General features: G+C 40.3%; 1 protein-coding gene across 1 annotated transcript in view; it reads left to right on the plus strand.

Annotated features, from left to right (window-relative positions):
• Window positions 1-4862, plus strand: part of LOC148351699 (ryanodine receptor 3) — a 168800-nt gene extending 163938 nt beyond the window's left edge. Inside the window, exons 96-104 of the mRNA XM_088353681.1 lie at window positions 403-530; window positions 599-659; window positions 745-891; window positions 1626-1760; window positions 1823-1979; window positions 2042-2106; window positions 2169-2269; window positions 2356-2407; window positions 4043-4862. Of these exons, the coding sequence (XP_088209807.1) occupies window positions 403-530; window positions 599-659; window positions 745-891; window positions 1626-1760; window positions 1823-1979; window positions 2042-2106; window positions 2169-2269; window positions 2356-2407; window positions 4043-4138 (942 nt within the window). The 3' untranslated portion in view covers window positions 4139-4862. The remainder of the gene's footprint in view (window positions 1-402; window positions 531-598; window positions 660-744; window positions 892-1625; window positions 1761-1822; window positions 1980-2041; window positions 2107-2168; window positions 2270-2355; window positions 2408-4042) is intronic.
• The last annotated feature ends 10447 nt before the right edge of the window (window positions 4863-15309 follow it).

The following is a 15309-nucleotide window of genomic DNA, read 5'->3' on the forward strand; positions in this document are numbered from 1 at the left end:
ACAACAAGATGGATTTAAATGATAAGCATGAACTATCAAACAAACATGCCCTTTTTACAATACTAATAGGTCGAGAAATAATCATTTATTTTACATAACATTAGCTAAAGGGATATGCCATAATTGTCCGCCATTTTGCTGCCACAAGAAAAGTAAAGCAAAATGGTACATTTCGGTCACTTTTCAGTCCCCAAATTTTGTATTCTTATTGGTGCTTTTTGGTTGCACTACAAACTACAGCAACACACTTCAAGTGTTGGAATTATGCATGCTGTTTTTTTAAACCAAGTTCTAAACAATAACTGGTCCCATTATTCATGTAATCCATGTATACCAGAAACTGCCTCAATTTTCAAACTGTTGTGGACTCATTCTAAATTTCCCCTCATTTTTCACCTGTAGGTGATCAAAAAATACGGCGATCTTTATGGTGCTGAGAGGATTGCAGAGCTTCTTGGCTTGGACAAAAGCGCTCTGGATTTTAATCCGACGGAGGAAGCTGTCACCAAGGAGGCTTCGTTTGTTTCCTGGTATGAGATGCCCCCTTGAAGGAGACATCCACTTAAAAATATTGACCACTCTTTTTTTCTATGAAAAGGTTAAGCTCCATTGATACAATGTATCACATTTGGAAGCTGGGGGTTGTTTTTACAGACAATGTAAGTGCGGTGCTTGGATTGAATGTATGTATGGATAAATGAATGATAGCGATGTGGGTTAAATTCAAATATCGTTTTGTACCAGTCTTTCTTGTACCTTGTGTGGTACACGACCATGTCCATATTGGGTCACTACAACAACTTCTTCTTTGCTGCACATCTCCTGGACATCGCCATGGGGTTCAAGACTCTGCGCACTATCTTGTCCTCCGTCACCCATAACGGCAAGCAGGTCAGACTGAGATGCTACACTTTGGAATTTTTTTTCCTGTCCTGTTTATTTATAAAAAGGAATGTCGACATCAAATTATTGATAATAAGATACAATATTGATGTTAGGATTTTAGGGGTAAATGGTTAAGGTCACAAGGTTTGGGTAAGAGCGTAAGGGGTTAGGATTAGGGGTTAGGGTTAGTTGACACTTGCAGAGAAGCAATATGCAAATGGATAAGTATTCCTATTAGAGGTAAGATCGGGCCAAAAATCCGACGCGACACGGTCCGCGGGTATAGAAGCCCAAACCAGCTTGCTCCCTACCGATAAAGTTGATATAAGGGACAGGGCCCGGAGTAAACCAGAAGGTGCACTTCGACCCCATACGTACTTCGGCAGCTGAAGTGTGTGACTCAAGTGAAAATACTATTACTTCAGAAAAATATTACTCAAGTAGAAGAAAAAAGTAGTCATCCAAATAATTACTTGAGTAAAACTAAGTGCGCTGAACAGTGCCGATCCTCCACAAAAGAAAAATAAAACAAATAAACAGCGAGAGAGAAGCCCGGTCCAGCCGAGCTTAATGATTAACATTTTATGCTCATTCCTATTCCAAACAAAAAATTAGGGTTAGCGTTAGAGAGTTGGATTTTGCGTTTATGGTCTTTTCGTTTAGTTTTTGCAGAGAAGTAAATAAAAATGAATCCATATTATTATTCAAACCCAAGGGGTTTTCTTTGTGTTTGTGCCCAGCTGGTGTTGACTGTGGGTCTCCTGGCGGTCGTGGTTTACCTCTACACAGTGGTGGCCTTCAACTTTTTCCGGAAGTTCTACAACAAGAGCGAAGATGACGGAGAGCCGGACATGAAGTGTGACGACATGATGACTGTAAGAGTACGACTCGTAGCGCTATTGCTATCCAGTTCTAACTTTGCCCTTTTTATTGGCAGTGCTACTTATTCCACATGTATGTCGGCGTAAGGGCAGGGGGAGGCATCGGGGACGAGATCGAAGATCCGGCAGGCGACCCTTACGAGCTTTACCGCATCCTTTTCGACATCACTTTCTTTTTCTTCGTCATCGTCATCCTCCTAGCCATCATCCAGGGTGAGACTCAACCTAGGAACTCTCTCTAGTATTCGTCTTTATTTTATTTTTTGCATTGCCAGGTTTGATTATTGATGCTTTTGGAGAGCTGAGAGATCAGCAGGAGCAAGTCAAAGAGGACATGGAGGTGAGGGAAAAAAATGCACATGATGAATGTTTCATAATGATTTTGTGTCCCTCCTTCATCAGACCAAATGTTTCATCTGTGGGATTGGGAATGACTATTTCGACACAACTCCTCACGGCTTTGAGACTCACACTTTGCAAGAGCACAATTTGGCAAATTACTTGTGAGTATTTTTTTAAATTACAGTTCAAATTCCTCAAAAAATGACTTTCATAGATACTTGACTCATCAAATGTTTTTTATTTGAAGGTTTTTCCTGATGTACCTCATCAATAAGGATGAGACTGAGCACACTGGCCAGGTGATTGAATAAAATGCACTGTAATCAAAAACTGCCCATAAAACTGAACATTGTTGTCATTATTATATCTACTTATAGTCGTACTAGTACAAGTAATAAGTACATTTAAAAAAAAAATTAATATGAAATGAAATATTGTTTTATATTTTTTGAAAAATAAAATTAGTTCAACGTGGGGTTAGGGTTTAGTTGGTTAGCGCTAGCTTTAGAGTGAAGGGATAGGGTTCAGTTTTAGACTTATGATTAGGTTAGTGGTTAGGGTTAGGGGTTACGTTTAGGGGTGGTTGATAAGTTTGAGTTAGGGGGTTAAGGATTTGGAGCTGGGGCTAGATTTTAAAGGGTGAGGTTAGGGTTAAGATGTTAAGCGGGATTACACTTGGTGCCTGGGTTAAAGTTTGGGGGCTGAGGTTTGTGTTATGGGTGTTATGGTTAGAGCGTCACAATAACGGTTAATTGTTTGAATTGGGATAGTGTTAGGGGTTTAGGGTTAGGGGGGTTTATAGGGTTAGTTGGTTAGTTTTAAGCACATGTGTCAAATTCATGGCCCAGGGGGCTAATATGGACCGCCCCATCATCTTAATTGGCCCGTGAGAGCTTAAAATATCAGGCCGCTAAAGATTAATGGGTGAAAAGAGTGCTTTGACTAGAGACTCAATTTCCCACAATGCATTTGACGAAAAGATACCCACAAAGTGACAGCTCAACACTGCTACATGCCAGTTTTTCCATATCAACGTCATTTGCGCTGAAATAAGTCCAAGATATGTCCAAGAATATTTGATCATTTTCTTATATTTAGTTATAACATATATGTGTGTAACAACACCTTTTTTCAATGCACCTGTAATGTTTTTGAATTGGATCATTTATCATTTCAGAGTTATTTTACATAAAGGAGTAGGTACATTTATTTTACATACCATTCAATGACATTGCGTTATCTTTGTTACGGTTAGGGGTTAGCGTTAAGAGGGTCAGAGTTAGGGTAAGAGGTAAAAGGGTTAGGCTTAGGGGCTAATGTTAGGGTTAGTTTTGGGGGTACGGGTTTAGGGTTATTTGTTATATACAAAACTAGATAAGATCGAAATAAAATAATAAGGGCTAGAACAGGGGTCTCCAACCTGGTGCCTTTCAAAAACATGACTGGGGATATACGATGCTGTTCACCTACATCCCCAAAGCTAACTAACCATATTTGTGGACTAAACCGTTTTAAATGATCATTTACTGTTCATGCTTAATTTCAGTTGTTGGAACTGCACACTTGAAGGTGATATGAGTTTTGTAACAAGATCGTTTGCATTTAGATTTGAGTTATGTCACCACCAATAGATAACTCTCCTATAAACCAATACTATTGTACAATGTGATCCTCAAATTTTTGGAACAAAATAGTTTTTGATTCAGAATCTAGTATTAGTATTGTCACAGGCTGCTGGCGGATCTGCGAATTGAGACATTACATAGTAACAACATAGTAATAACATGATACGTTGTTATTTTTGAAATCCATAAAACTTATTACTAATTTGAAAATCATGGCTCTCAGCTTGGAAAAGGTTGGAGACCCCTGTGCTAAAATATTGACCATGCACATTGCATTTTATAACATAGTTGTGTTTGTGTGTGATTTAGGAGTCCTATGTATGGAAGATGTACCAGGAGCGCTGTTGGGATTTCTTCCCCGCCGGAGACTGCTTCCGCAAGCAGTACGAAGATCAGCTCGGATAGGGTGACTGCAGCCTCCTTGGTACACTATTTCCATCTGTGGTTGTGATACTGCCCTGATGTGTGCTCTGGGCGATACCAACCACCTGAGCCCGCCTTCGCTGCTCACTTCAGATGTCAGGCTCTGGTTCACCGGGTTTGGGTTTTTCGGGGACCCTTTTGACAGCATTGCCTTTTACGCTGCATAAATCCCACTCCCTATCATTGCACAATGTTGTGATGTCTGAGAAATTCTAGTGAGGGATCTGTACTTGTGTGTGTATGTGTGAAACTTACCAGGCAATTTGTCAGTCGAATTATGCACAACATAATTATCTCGAGAATGTTGACCTAATGCCAAAAGAAGAGTGAAGTGCATTTGTCGTGTAACCTTGCAAGTGAAGTGTAGAGGCAAAAAACTTTTATGTCAGAGTTAATTAAAACAAATGTCTTTCTTCCCCTTAAAGTGCCTTATACTGTAGCAGCAAGTCTACATTACAAATAAGCTATGCAAACCCTTTTTGCTGTCTTTTCTTATTGTATTGTAAGTGGACTGAGAGAAGAAAATGTAATTTATTTGTTTTGCTGAATGCAGCAACAATGCAAACGATACGTGTTGTATAAATGATGTCTGAGATTTCTTGGAACAGCAAACGTGGATTTGCTATTGTATGGCTGTTTGTATGTAGTAGCTTTGCAGATTTGTGCATATTTTGATGGGAAAAAAATAAAACAGTGCCAGGAATGACTTTGCTTAGAGTGTTTTATTCAAAAAAATGTATTTATATCAGTGCGTGCATTTAATTTGAGGTATTTCTAACACAGTTTGTATTTATCGTTGTTACCCAGCAGGGGGCAGAATGCAAACGCAAACAGGGCTTCTTCCAGCTGGTCAACCTATGGACGATAAACAGTCTGTAGGTGGCGCTAGTGTTGTATTTTTAGAATGGTGACAGGTTCTGAGATGATCTCATGATGGTCTCAGAGGATTTTCTTTCATCACGAGGCAGCAGGTGACCTCTTTATCAAGCACCCCCCACACTCTCAGGCTCTTTACACTTCTTCTCTCCTGTCCTCCAACATCTACATCAAAACCCACCATGATGTCATCACCTAAATATGAGGGCAATTTTCATGTGATATGGATGACTTAAGTGATGACGTAACTGTTGAAGATAATACTTCCAAATATCCTTAATTCCCTTCTATTAAACTTAATTTGACTATTCCACCAATAGATTCTTAATCAAGTGGCCAAATATATCGTATTAGAATTAGAATCGACTTTATTGTCATTGATAACGCAGTGAACATTATTTACAACAAGATTAGACATGTCACTCCAGGTTGTACACGTATGAAAGACAAAGGAGAAAAATAATATAAAAAGAAAGGCAGGATAAATTGCAAAAAAAATTAAAAAATTGTGTTTGGAGACTGGCCTAAATTGTAAGTCCATTGTAAAAAACAGTGGAATGAAAAATGCAATAGTGCAAAAATTGCTATTACATTTAGTAGCAATATAATTCCAAAATAAGTAAATAAATAAAATATATCAGTACCCGTTTTCAATACAAAGTCAAGTTGATGCTTCATCACAAAACATAAAGGATAAAAACGTAGTGAAAGGTGTTTACAATGAAATTGGACATGCCACTTAAGGTTAAACACATGAAAAAAGACTTCAAAAAGAAAAATGTGATTTAAAAAAAATCAAAGTACATAAGTAAAACTATTACAAGGAAGCGCTTGAAGAGTGATAACACTAAGAAGTACCATAATACCAAAATAAGTCAATAAGTAATATATGAATACCCATTTTCCTATACATAGTCATATATTTGTCTGTCCTGTGCGCTAATTTAGGATGGGGATGGCCTTGGGGAAGAAACTCTGATCCTATTAGTCCTTGTTATAAGGACCTGTGGTGCCCTACCAGAGGGCAGCATGTCAAAGAGGTGGTGTCCCAGTTGAGATGCATCCTTCACAATGATGTTGGCTCTATTGTAGTATCCCAAACCTGCGATGTATTGCAGACTGGGGAGAGATCAGCCGATGCTTTTCTGGACTGTGTTGATGGCTCCCTGTATGTTTTTCTGTCTTTTCAGCATACCACATCATGATGCTGTATGCCAAAGATTAAAAACAAAAAATGGTGATTTTAGCTATGGTTTATTGGAAAACAGATTGAGTATAACAAACCCATTTCATTATTTAAGCTTTGCTATTTTGGTGCATGGTAGCTAACTGTGTTTTATCAATCGAGCGAGCTACTTAGCAAATATCTATATGGCAGCTCCCAGGCCAACTGTCATGAGGAGTATGTAGCAAATCAATGGACCGACGGACGGACAAACAGGCAGACGAATTGATTCTTAGCATCCATAGATAGATATAGATGGATATATTAGATGAATGGATGCATAGATAGCATCCATCCAATCCTTCTATCTACTTTTGTCGTTTCTCTGAACTTGAAGTGTTTATCCTTCCATAACAGCCTCAGGTTTTGGGATGCACGGTCAAGCGCGGCAGCATAATCACATAACAAGTGTTTTATGTTGTATTGGCTATTGTATGTGTTTAAACAACACAGTGGATATAACGGGAATAAGATGAATGGGCTCCATTAAGCGCATTTAATCAGCAGTCGACCCTGGGCTCTCAGCTTCCGCCACCCGCTGGGGAAAGATGAATGTCGACAGGATATTTCATCCAAGCCCTCACATCAGTGAACAGGATATGAGCCGGTAATTCTGTTTTTGTTTTTTGGCTGGCTTTCAGACACACTAGGGCAGGAACTGTGCTTCATCGTACAATATGAGGATTTTTTAAAAATTGATTTTGTTAATGTTGAAATATGTTCTTTAGCTCATGAAACTAAGTGTTTTGCTTTTTGTTGGCATCTAATGCAGAATTACAGATTCTCAAAACTAGACTGGGTTGAAATACTTCCCACTTTTGGTGATCTTCTTCCAATTGTCAACCTCGAAAGCTCCTAGCCCCTCTTCCAACACAGCTTATCACGATAAGGCTTTTGCAGGGATTGTTTATGAGACGATCATATGAATTAAGTATGCTGACAGATATAAACATCCAAATCAAGAAAGTATTTGGTGAGACCTTTTCTAAAGCTGTATTTAAGGGACGTGGGTCATTTAAATTTTACCACTTCATACCCTTTTGACCTCAGAGATCTGAGTTACAGATGAATAAAAGCAGTAAGACTTCACTCTGGCGTACTGTAAAAACAAAGAAAAAAAAAAGACATATATATATATATATATATATATATATATATATATATATATATATATATATATATATATATATATATATATATATATATATATATATATATATATATATATATATATATATCGGAATGGGCCATCTTTGGTGGTAACATTACCTTTAACGTCGGCCATATAATATCCAGCTTGGGATAATCTGACTTTTGATGTTCCTCCAATCCAATTTAAATTAACTGTGCTTCATCTTCCATTAAAATTGTATACTAGGATCTTTTGGATTTACACCCAAAATAAATGAGTCCTGCGTGGGGAAAAAAACTTTAAGGGACATGGTGTATTATTTAGCGCCCTCTAGTGGTAAAAAAAACAATTTATTTCATAAAAAAATGGACTTGAATAAAACGCAAAAAGAAAAAAGTTGAACTATCACATAAATGAAATTTTTCGGTCGAACATTGCGCAGTATCCCTTTGAGACCTTACATTGAAAAACAGATTTATGGAAGAATTCCAACTTTCCGATGTTCCACAAATGCAACATAAATTACCAGTGCTTTGACATGTTGTCATCTACTGGTCACTCTTGAAATGACACCAAAAATAAATGAATCCTGCTTAAACATATCTTAACCCTGAAAGACCCAGCATTAACATTTTTTTTTTTTTTTTTTTTTTTACAAAAACTGCTAGAAATGTTTTTTGTTGATGACACAATTTTTCTGGGTGGGACTTTTGTATATAAGCCCTGCCCACAGGTATAGAACTTTCACAATCTGCAAAACCTTGGCTGAGCAACAACACTTTAGGAATTCTTATTTGTGTTATTCACTGTACCAAGCAATCAATCATGCAAGTGTTTGGTTTTTTTTCACCTATCTATCCTGCTAACAAAAACAACTACCTGGCACGAAATTTTGCTACCAGATTGACCGAGCATAGTATTATTACAACATTCTCGTTAAACTTTAAATATCTGTGTGTGTGTGTGGTTGTGTGTCTTTGTGTGTGTGTGCAATTATGTCATTTGCATCTCCAATGGCCTCCTATAACAAACATAATCTCAGTGTTTTTTTCTTGTATGTTTTTCTAAATCAAATCCACCCACATTACGAAAATAACTGGGAAGGAATCAGATTGCTTTTTTTGTGTGAAGACTGATTGCTTGTTATTGTCCGCCCACCCACTCTCCATCTCACCTGAAGGATGCCTCGCAATAATGTATTTCTCAGCAATTATTAATCACGTGTGAATTATTAAACTTAACTCTGATTAAAATCCTTTCGTATAAACGTCGTCACCGCAATATTGAGGGCAAGGACGTCCAAAACCCGAGACGCAGACGCATCTCATTCCAAGCTGTCCTTGAAGGCGCGCTTCAGATTGTTGAGCACGCTCGATAAAGAGTATTTGCTTTGCCGCCGTCGCCTCTCATGAAAAATGGATGAACTCTTATTTGCTTTCTGTTGCCCAGCCCGGCTGAGTCCCGCAACTCCATTTGGCTTTGCAGCCTCGTCCTCCTCGCCCCCATCCTTCTGTAGTCTCTTTAAGGGGAGAGGGATAACTTAGCACATCTTTCAGCCTGACACACTTGTGTGTAGGTGTCCCATGGGTGTCAGGTTCATGAGCCCACACATGCTGTTTTATTTAGAAGTCAGGTTTGTGTGTGCTCACAACCACCTTTGATTTTTGAGAATAGATCTTGCTCTTTTCTTTTTCACTTTGATAGAAAACATTGTCATTATTACTGTATTTTATGGACTATAAGACGCACCTCAAAACTAGGGGAGGGCAGATCGATCCAAATATCCATATTATTGATAATAAACAAATAATTTAACTAATCGGGCGGCAGTGGCTCAGGAGGTAGAGCTCTCATCTTGTGATCAAGAGATCGCAGTTCGAATCCCGGCTCCTCCAGGTTACATGTCGAAGTGTCCTTGGGTAAGACACTGAACCCCTAATACCCCCAATATGCAGGTTAGCGCCTTACATGGCTGCACGGCCGCTATTGGGAAATGTGAAGCACACTGTAATGCGCTTTGGGAAGTCTTGACTTTAAAAGCGCTATAAGGCGCCCGCTTTGAGACTGGGAGGTCGGTGGTTCGCGCCCCGGCCGAGTCATTCCTAAGACTTAAAAAGTGGTCGGCGGCGCCCTCTGTTGGCTGCGGCTGCATCGGCTCGCTACAACGGGTCAGGTGCAATCGACATTTCGTTCTGTGTACATTGTTACACAGAATGACAATACAAGGAAATTATTATTATTATTATTATTATTATTATTATTATTATTATTATTATTATTATTATTATTATTATAAAAGCAGATCATTTCATTTCATATTATTGTCCTGGGATCAAGAATTCACCCCTCCACCAATTTCCTAAAAACCCCGCTTCTATATGTAGCTAGTGCAGTTCTCTCTCACTCATTGCCACTCTCTAAGTTTATGCCTGTTTCAGTGAATGACAGGCACACTTTTAGCACATATTCCTACCTGGCTCGCTGCTGCATCTTGCTGTCAGGCATTAGAGAGGGATAATTCTACATGCATCAGAAGCTAAATATGACAGGGGCTAACATGAAGCGGAGCGCTGAGTGGACTTTTCTCTTAAACCACAGAAAAGGACAATGCCATTTGTGTGATAAAATGGTCCACTACTGTGGCAAATTGACAACACCAGGAAAAAAAACGTAGACAGAGCAACGAGATGCACCAAATACGTAGACGTTTTACTGTTCCTGAACAAGACCTGTAAATCTGAGGTTACTCTGGCAACAGAGCCAAAAGGGAGTGTTCATTACATCGCTGATTGATTGTTGCTCTGTAACAGTTGTTGTAGTAAAAGTGTTATAGTTTTCATACTGTTGAGGGTGTTCAGATAGTATTCAACTTTAGGGTCGTGGGGTGCTGGAGCCCATCTTCAGGCAGTGGGCAGGAGACACCCTGAACTGGTTGCTGACCAGTCACAGGGCACACAGGGACAGACAATTCACTTGCTCATTCAAACCTAGGAACCCTTTGGACCGATCAATTCACCTGAGGAAACCGGAGTGCCGGGAAAGAAACCCACGCAGGCACAGCGAGAACATACAAACTCCACACGGGGAGGCTGCAGTAGCTGGACTTGAACCCTGAACCTCAGCTCGCTAACCACCCATTTTTTATACTGTCAAATATATTTAGTGCCTCTTAGTGGTCCAAAAAAAAGTTCATTCAGTAAAAAAAACTATTTTGAATACTAAGCAAAAACACCTGCACTATCACAAGTTATTTTTATGAAAAATCATAGGTTGAGAAATATGTATTTATTTTACATAGTGGAATCCCTACTTAAAAATCACCGCCATGTTTGTCTGCGATCTTGCTGCTACACTGTTCTGTCGGCACTGGATTTTGTTCGCATTAGACAATACAGGGCCACGTAGTAGTCAAATGTTACACACTGGGGCTTTAAATTTTTAACAGTAGTTATTTAATCCAAACGAAACATTACATTATTAGTGCGTAAAATCCTTGCGTAGTCTCAACCCTCGCCCTTACTGTAGTTTGAATTTTGTGTGACTTAATTTCTGAGACCATCATGAGATCATCTCAGTGCAGAAAATGCAGTACTTTTTCTTTTGCATCATGGCGGCGCCCCTGTTCGGCTGCGGCTGCATCGGCTCGCAACAGTTTTTTACACGTCGGCCATAAGACCCAGTCTTCGACTCAATTTTGACGGCGCACAAAGTCAGCTCGAACTGCAGATTAAGATACGATCGCAGTTTTTTTTTGCTGGATATGCGATCATCAAGCGCTCGATGCTACGACCACTCGGGAGTGTTTATTAGCCACGGACTGCTATGTCAACAAGACCCAGCGGCCTACAAAGCAGCGAAGCAGGGTGGCAAGACAGCAGCGTGACCGCCGGACGAGGAAGCGAGGTTGTCGGGCCGGGCTAACAGCTAGGCTAAAGGCTAAACGCCTCTCCCATCCATTCTCCAACGTTCGCTCTCTGGACAATAAACTGGACCATTTAACAACTGGAAGTGGCATCGAACCGCGAGATGACGAACTGCTGCGCTAAAATTCTGACGAAGACATGGTTAATCTTATCTATCCCGGCTGACGTTCAAAGTAACTGTGCGGGTCAGATGTATCGACATTTCGTTCTGTATACACGTGTATACGAATGACAATAAAGTAAATCTGAATCTGAAACTGAATCAAGTTCATCTTTACCGTCAATATCTCCGAACGTGCTCTGCAAAAACACAATAAGCAAGCTAACTGGTAACTTGTGTAGAGGGTGTGGTAAAAATGACACATAAATTAAATGCAAGCAGATGCAAAACAGTGCTGTTTGCATGATGGATACAAATAGCCTCCTGATGTGCCCTCGGTTCTCATTTACATAGTGGCAGGGGACATCACTCAGCATGTCACACTTTTAATTTTTCTCTTAAATCACCGTAGCTGTTTGTTGTTTAGTGTTCAGGATGATCATTATGATAATAACAATACGGATATGAGTACTACTGCTACCGCTACTACTACTAAAACAACTACTACCACTTTTTTTTGTCATTGTCCATTATCCATTATCTATTATCCATTATCAGTGAAATCATGATACACCTCACAGCCAACAGGCCGAGACACTTGATCCTAGCCAAGAGACTAAGCCAAGATCCTACTACTGACGAATGTGATGTTGTAATTCATATAAATGTAATGTAAAGTACTCAGTACTATTTGTCTGGGCTTAGTTTCTATTGTTCAAAGACAATAAAGGCAGTACCTCCTCGAAAAACGGTTGGTGACAGCATAAACTGATGATCAGATGTGCTATGGTTCAGTGCGGTTTTCTTATACAGACAAAACAAGTGTCTCTCGTTCTTTTTACCTGGTGACGGAACAAACGTACAAGACATGAATCATTTGAGAGGGGGAACTGGCGCCAGTGCTGAAAGACCAACAGGTAATGGGCCCAGTTCGGGTTCCAGTCCGCAATGCAAGGAGGAGGACTGCCGCCGAGGTTCGACAGGGACAAAGAACGCTTTTACATCTAGGAAGCAAGGTTTCTGGCAAACTTAAAAACGATCGACCTCAAGAACGCTATCCTTGGAAAGGAGATGTAAGGAGTGGCTTGTGAACTTGAAGTGGCGGAGATTGGTAGGAGAAACGAACTTGCTTTTGCTGACCTGTGTGGCTGTTTGGATGACAAAATGCCAATATTAATCATGTATGAATCACCTGAAGATAGAAATAAAAGTCTCGAAAGTTAAAGGCGACATTTTGAGTCTGAAGAAAAACCATGAATTGTCTGTTGAACACAGAGTTCACTAATGTGCAAATGGGTAAGAGGGAGGAGCTGACTGACTACTTAGTAAGTGTTGAGAAGATAGTGGCCATATTAAGAAGAGCAAAGGAAGCCCTCAGCGGTGCATTAATAGTGGCAATGAATCTAAATTGACTTAGATGGATACAACATATTTTCTGTGCATGTTTCTCAAACTTAGAAGTCATATCCTTCAAAGAGTTCATGGCAGTATTTAGAAGCTTTAAGTGCACATTGCATTACAGCAGATAGCCACAAGCAGACAAAGTGATCAAATCAAAGGTAAAAGACACGCATAACATCAAAGGAAAGTGTTTTATATTTGAGAAAGTGGTACATGAAGCAAAATGCTGTTAGAACAAGGAGAAGAAAACACCGATAAAAGATACAAATGGCAATTTGGTTGTTGCTGTTAATGACACTGAGAAAGACCATATGCGTCGTAAAGGGAATCACAAACTTTACGAGGATGAAGAGGAAGCGTTTATGCAAACTATAAGTGAACAGCAACCCCATGATGCACAGCATGGAGATCTTCTTGTATTGGTACCACAGCGCACATTGTGACCAAGAAGATGTTCATTGGATTCGACGAGAACCACATTTTGCAACTGGCTGATGGGACGTGAGTCAGCGGCAGAGTGCGAAAGAAAGATGTTGCTCTGGAGAAATTGATCGACTCCAACGGGAGGGTGGTTAGTGTCAAACTCACTGGTGCTCTTCTGATCCCTAAGTCCCTGCAATACATTTTTCAAAAGGAATATGGTTCAACTTTGCGATGAACTACGATAAAATTATTATTTGAGATAAAATCTTCAAGATCAAGGTAAAGGGAAAACTTTACTACATGGACATTGTTCGCGAGAAAGGTGTAATCAGTGAAGATTCCTGCAACGAGTTTTGGGGTCTCTGTAATGTGGATAATATTGTAAAACTTGAATCTGTCTCTGAATGTATGAAAATTCAAAACAAGTATTACACGACAAAATCATTTCTAAATTTGTTTGCAGTAAATTTTAACAAATAAGAATCAGACAGGGCAGCACGGCGGCGCAGTGGTTAGAGCATGTGCGGCACAGTTCAAGTCATGGGAACCTCCTGCGTGGGTTCAAATCCAGCTCCAGACTTCCTGTGCGGAGTTTGTATGTTCTCCCCGTGCTTGCGTGGCTTTCCTCCGGGCACTCTGGTTTCCTCCCACATTCCAAAAACATGCATTTCAGGTGAATTGGCCGGTCCAAATTGTCTCTAGGTGTGAATGAGCGAGCGAGTTGTCTGTCCCCGTGTGCCCTGCGATTGGCTGGCAACCAGTTAAGGGTGTCCCCTGCCCACTGCCCGATGATTGCTGAGATGGGCTCCAGCACCCCGCGACCCTACTGAAGATAAGCGGTGCAGCTAATGAGATGAGATGAGATGAAGAATCAGACAAAGTAATGAAAGAGCAAAGACGCCATTGGAGCTTATCTGCACTGACTGAGACTGGCTTATGGCACCTGACTCATTTAAAAGATACAAATATGCCATCACCTTCACTACGGTTTTTCAGGTTTAACGTCTGTTTACTTTTTGAGAAACAAAAGTAAGACAATTTAAGCAACAAAACAATTTTTGACAGACACAGCACCTACTCCCTTCATTAAAATGCCACTGCGGAGAGGAACTGGCAAACTCTATTCGAAATGGCAGATGATCATGAAATGGCAAGTATAAAGAGTTCGTATTTGAAGGTGGACAGGGTGGCAGAATTCCGGAGATCAGGCGGCAATGAGTTCCAGAGCTGGGGGGCAGAGCAGCTGGAAGCTCTACTCCCCATGGAGCTGGGACGAGCAGCAGGTATAGTAAGATGGAGGGAAGAGGGTGATCTAAGGGTGCGGGATAGCGTGACATTGTGAAGGAGGTCGGAGAAGTAGAGAGTGACAAGGTTGTGAATGGCCATGTAGGTGTAGAGGAGAATTTTGTAGTTGATTCTATGGTTGATTGGGACCCAGTGGAATTGCTGAAGGACAGGCAAATGTTATGGCAAGAGGGTGTTTTGGTGATGATGTGTGCAGCAGACTTATGGACCCGCTGAAGTTTAAGGAGGAATTTTTTAGATAAACCGTAAAGATGGGAATTGCCGTAATCAAGGCGTAAGGTGACAAGGCTATCTACGAGGATGGCAGTGGTGTAAGGGGAGTTGGAACAGCGGAGACGGTTGATTTAGTGCAGGTGAAAGTAAGCTGATCGGGCGATGTTATTTAAATTAGAGTTAAAGGAGAGTGTGTTGTCGAGCATGACACCCAGACTCTTGACCAGAGGGGAGGTAAAAACTGAAGAATTGTCAATGGAAAGCTAAAAGGAGTCAATTTTAGAGAAGAGGTTCAGTTTTATTGCTGATTAGTTTTAGGAAGTTGACGGTGAACCATGAATTTATTTCAGAAAGATAGGAGTTGAGGTTGGGTGGTGGGAATATCGAGTTGGGTTTGCAGGAAATGTTAAGTTGGATGTCATCTGCGAAGCAGTTGAAGGAAATATTCAATTTCAATATGGCCTAGGGGAATGTGTAGGTTATAAAGAGGAGGGGGCCCCAGGACAGAGCCCTGTAGTACACCTGAGGAGACTGGAGAGGGGTCAGAGGAGAATG

This window comes from Urocampus carinirostris, chromosome 15 (assembly GCF_059441175.1).
Source record: "Urocampus carinirostris isolate Australia breed hairy pipefish chromosome 15, RoL_Ucar_1.0, whole genome shotgun sequence".
In the NCBI taxonomy this organism is placed as follows: Eukaryota; Metazoa; Chordata; class Actinopteri; order Syngnathiformes; family Syngnathidae; genus Urocampus; species Urocampus carinirostris.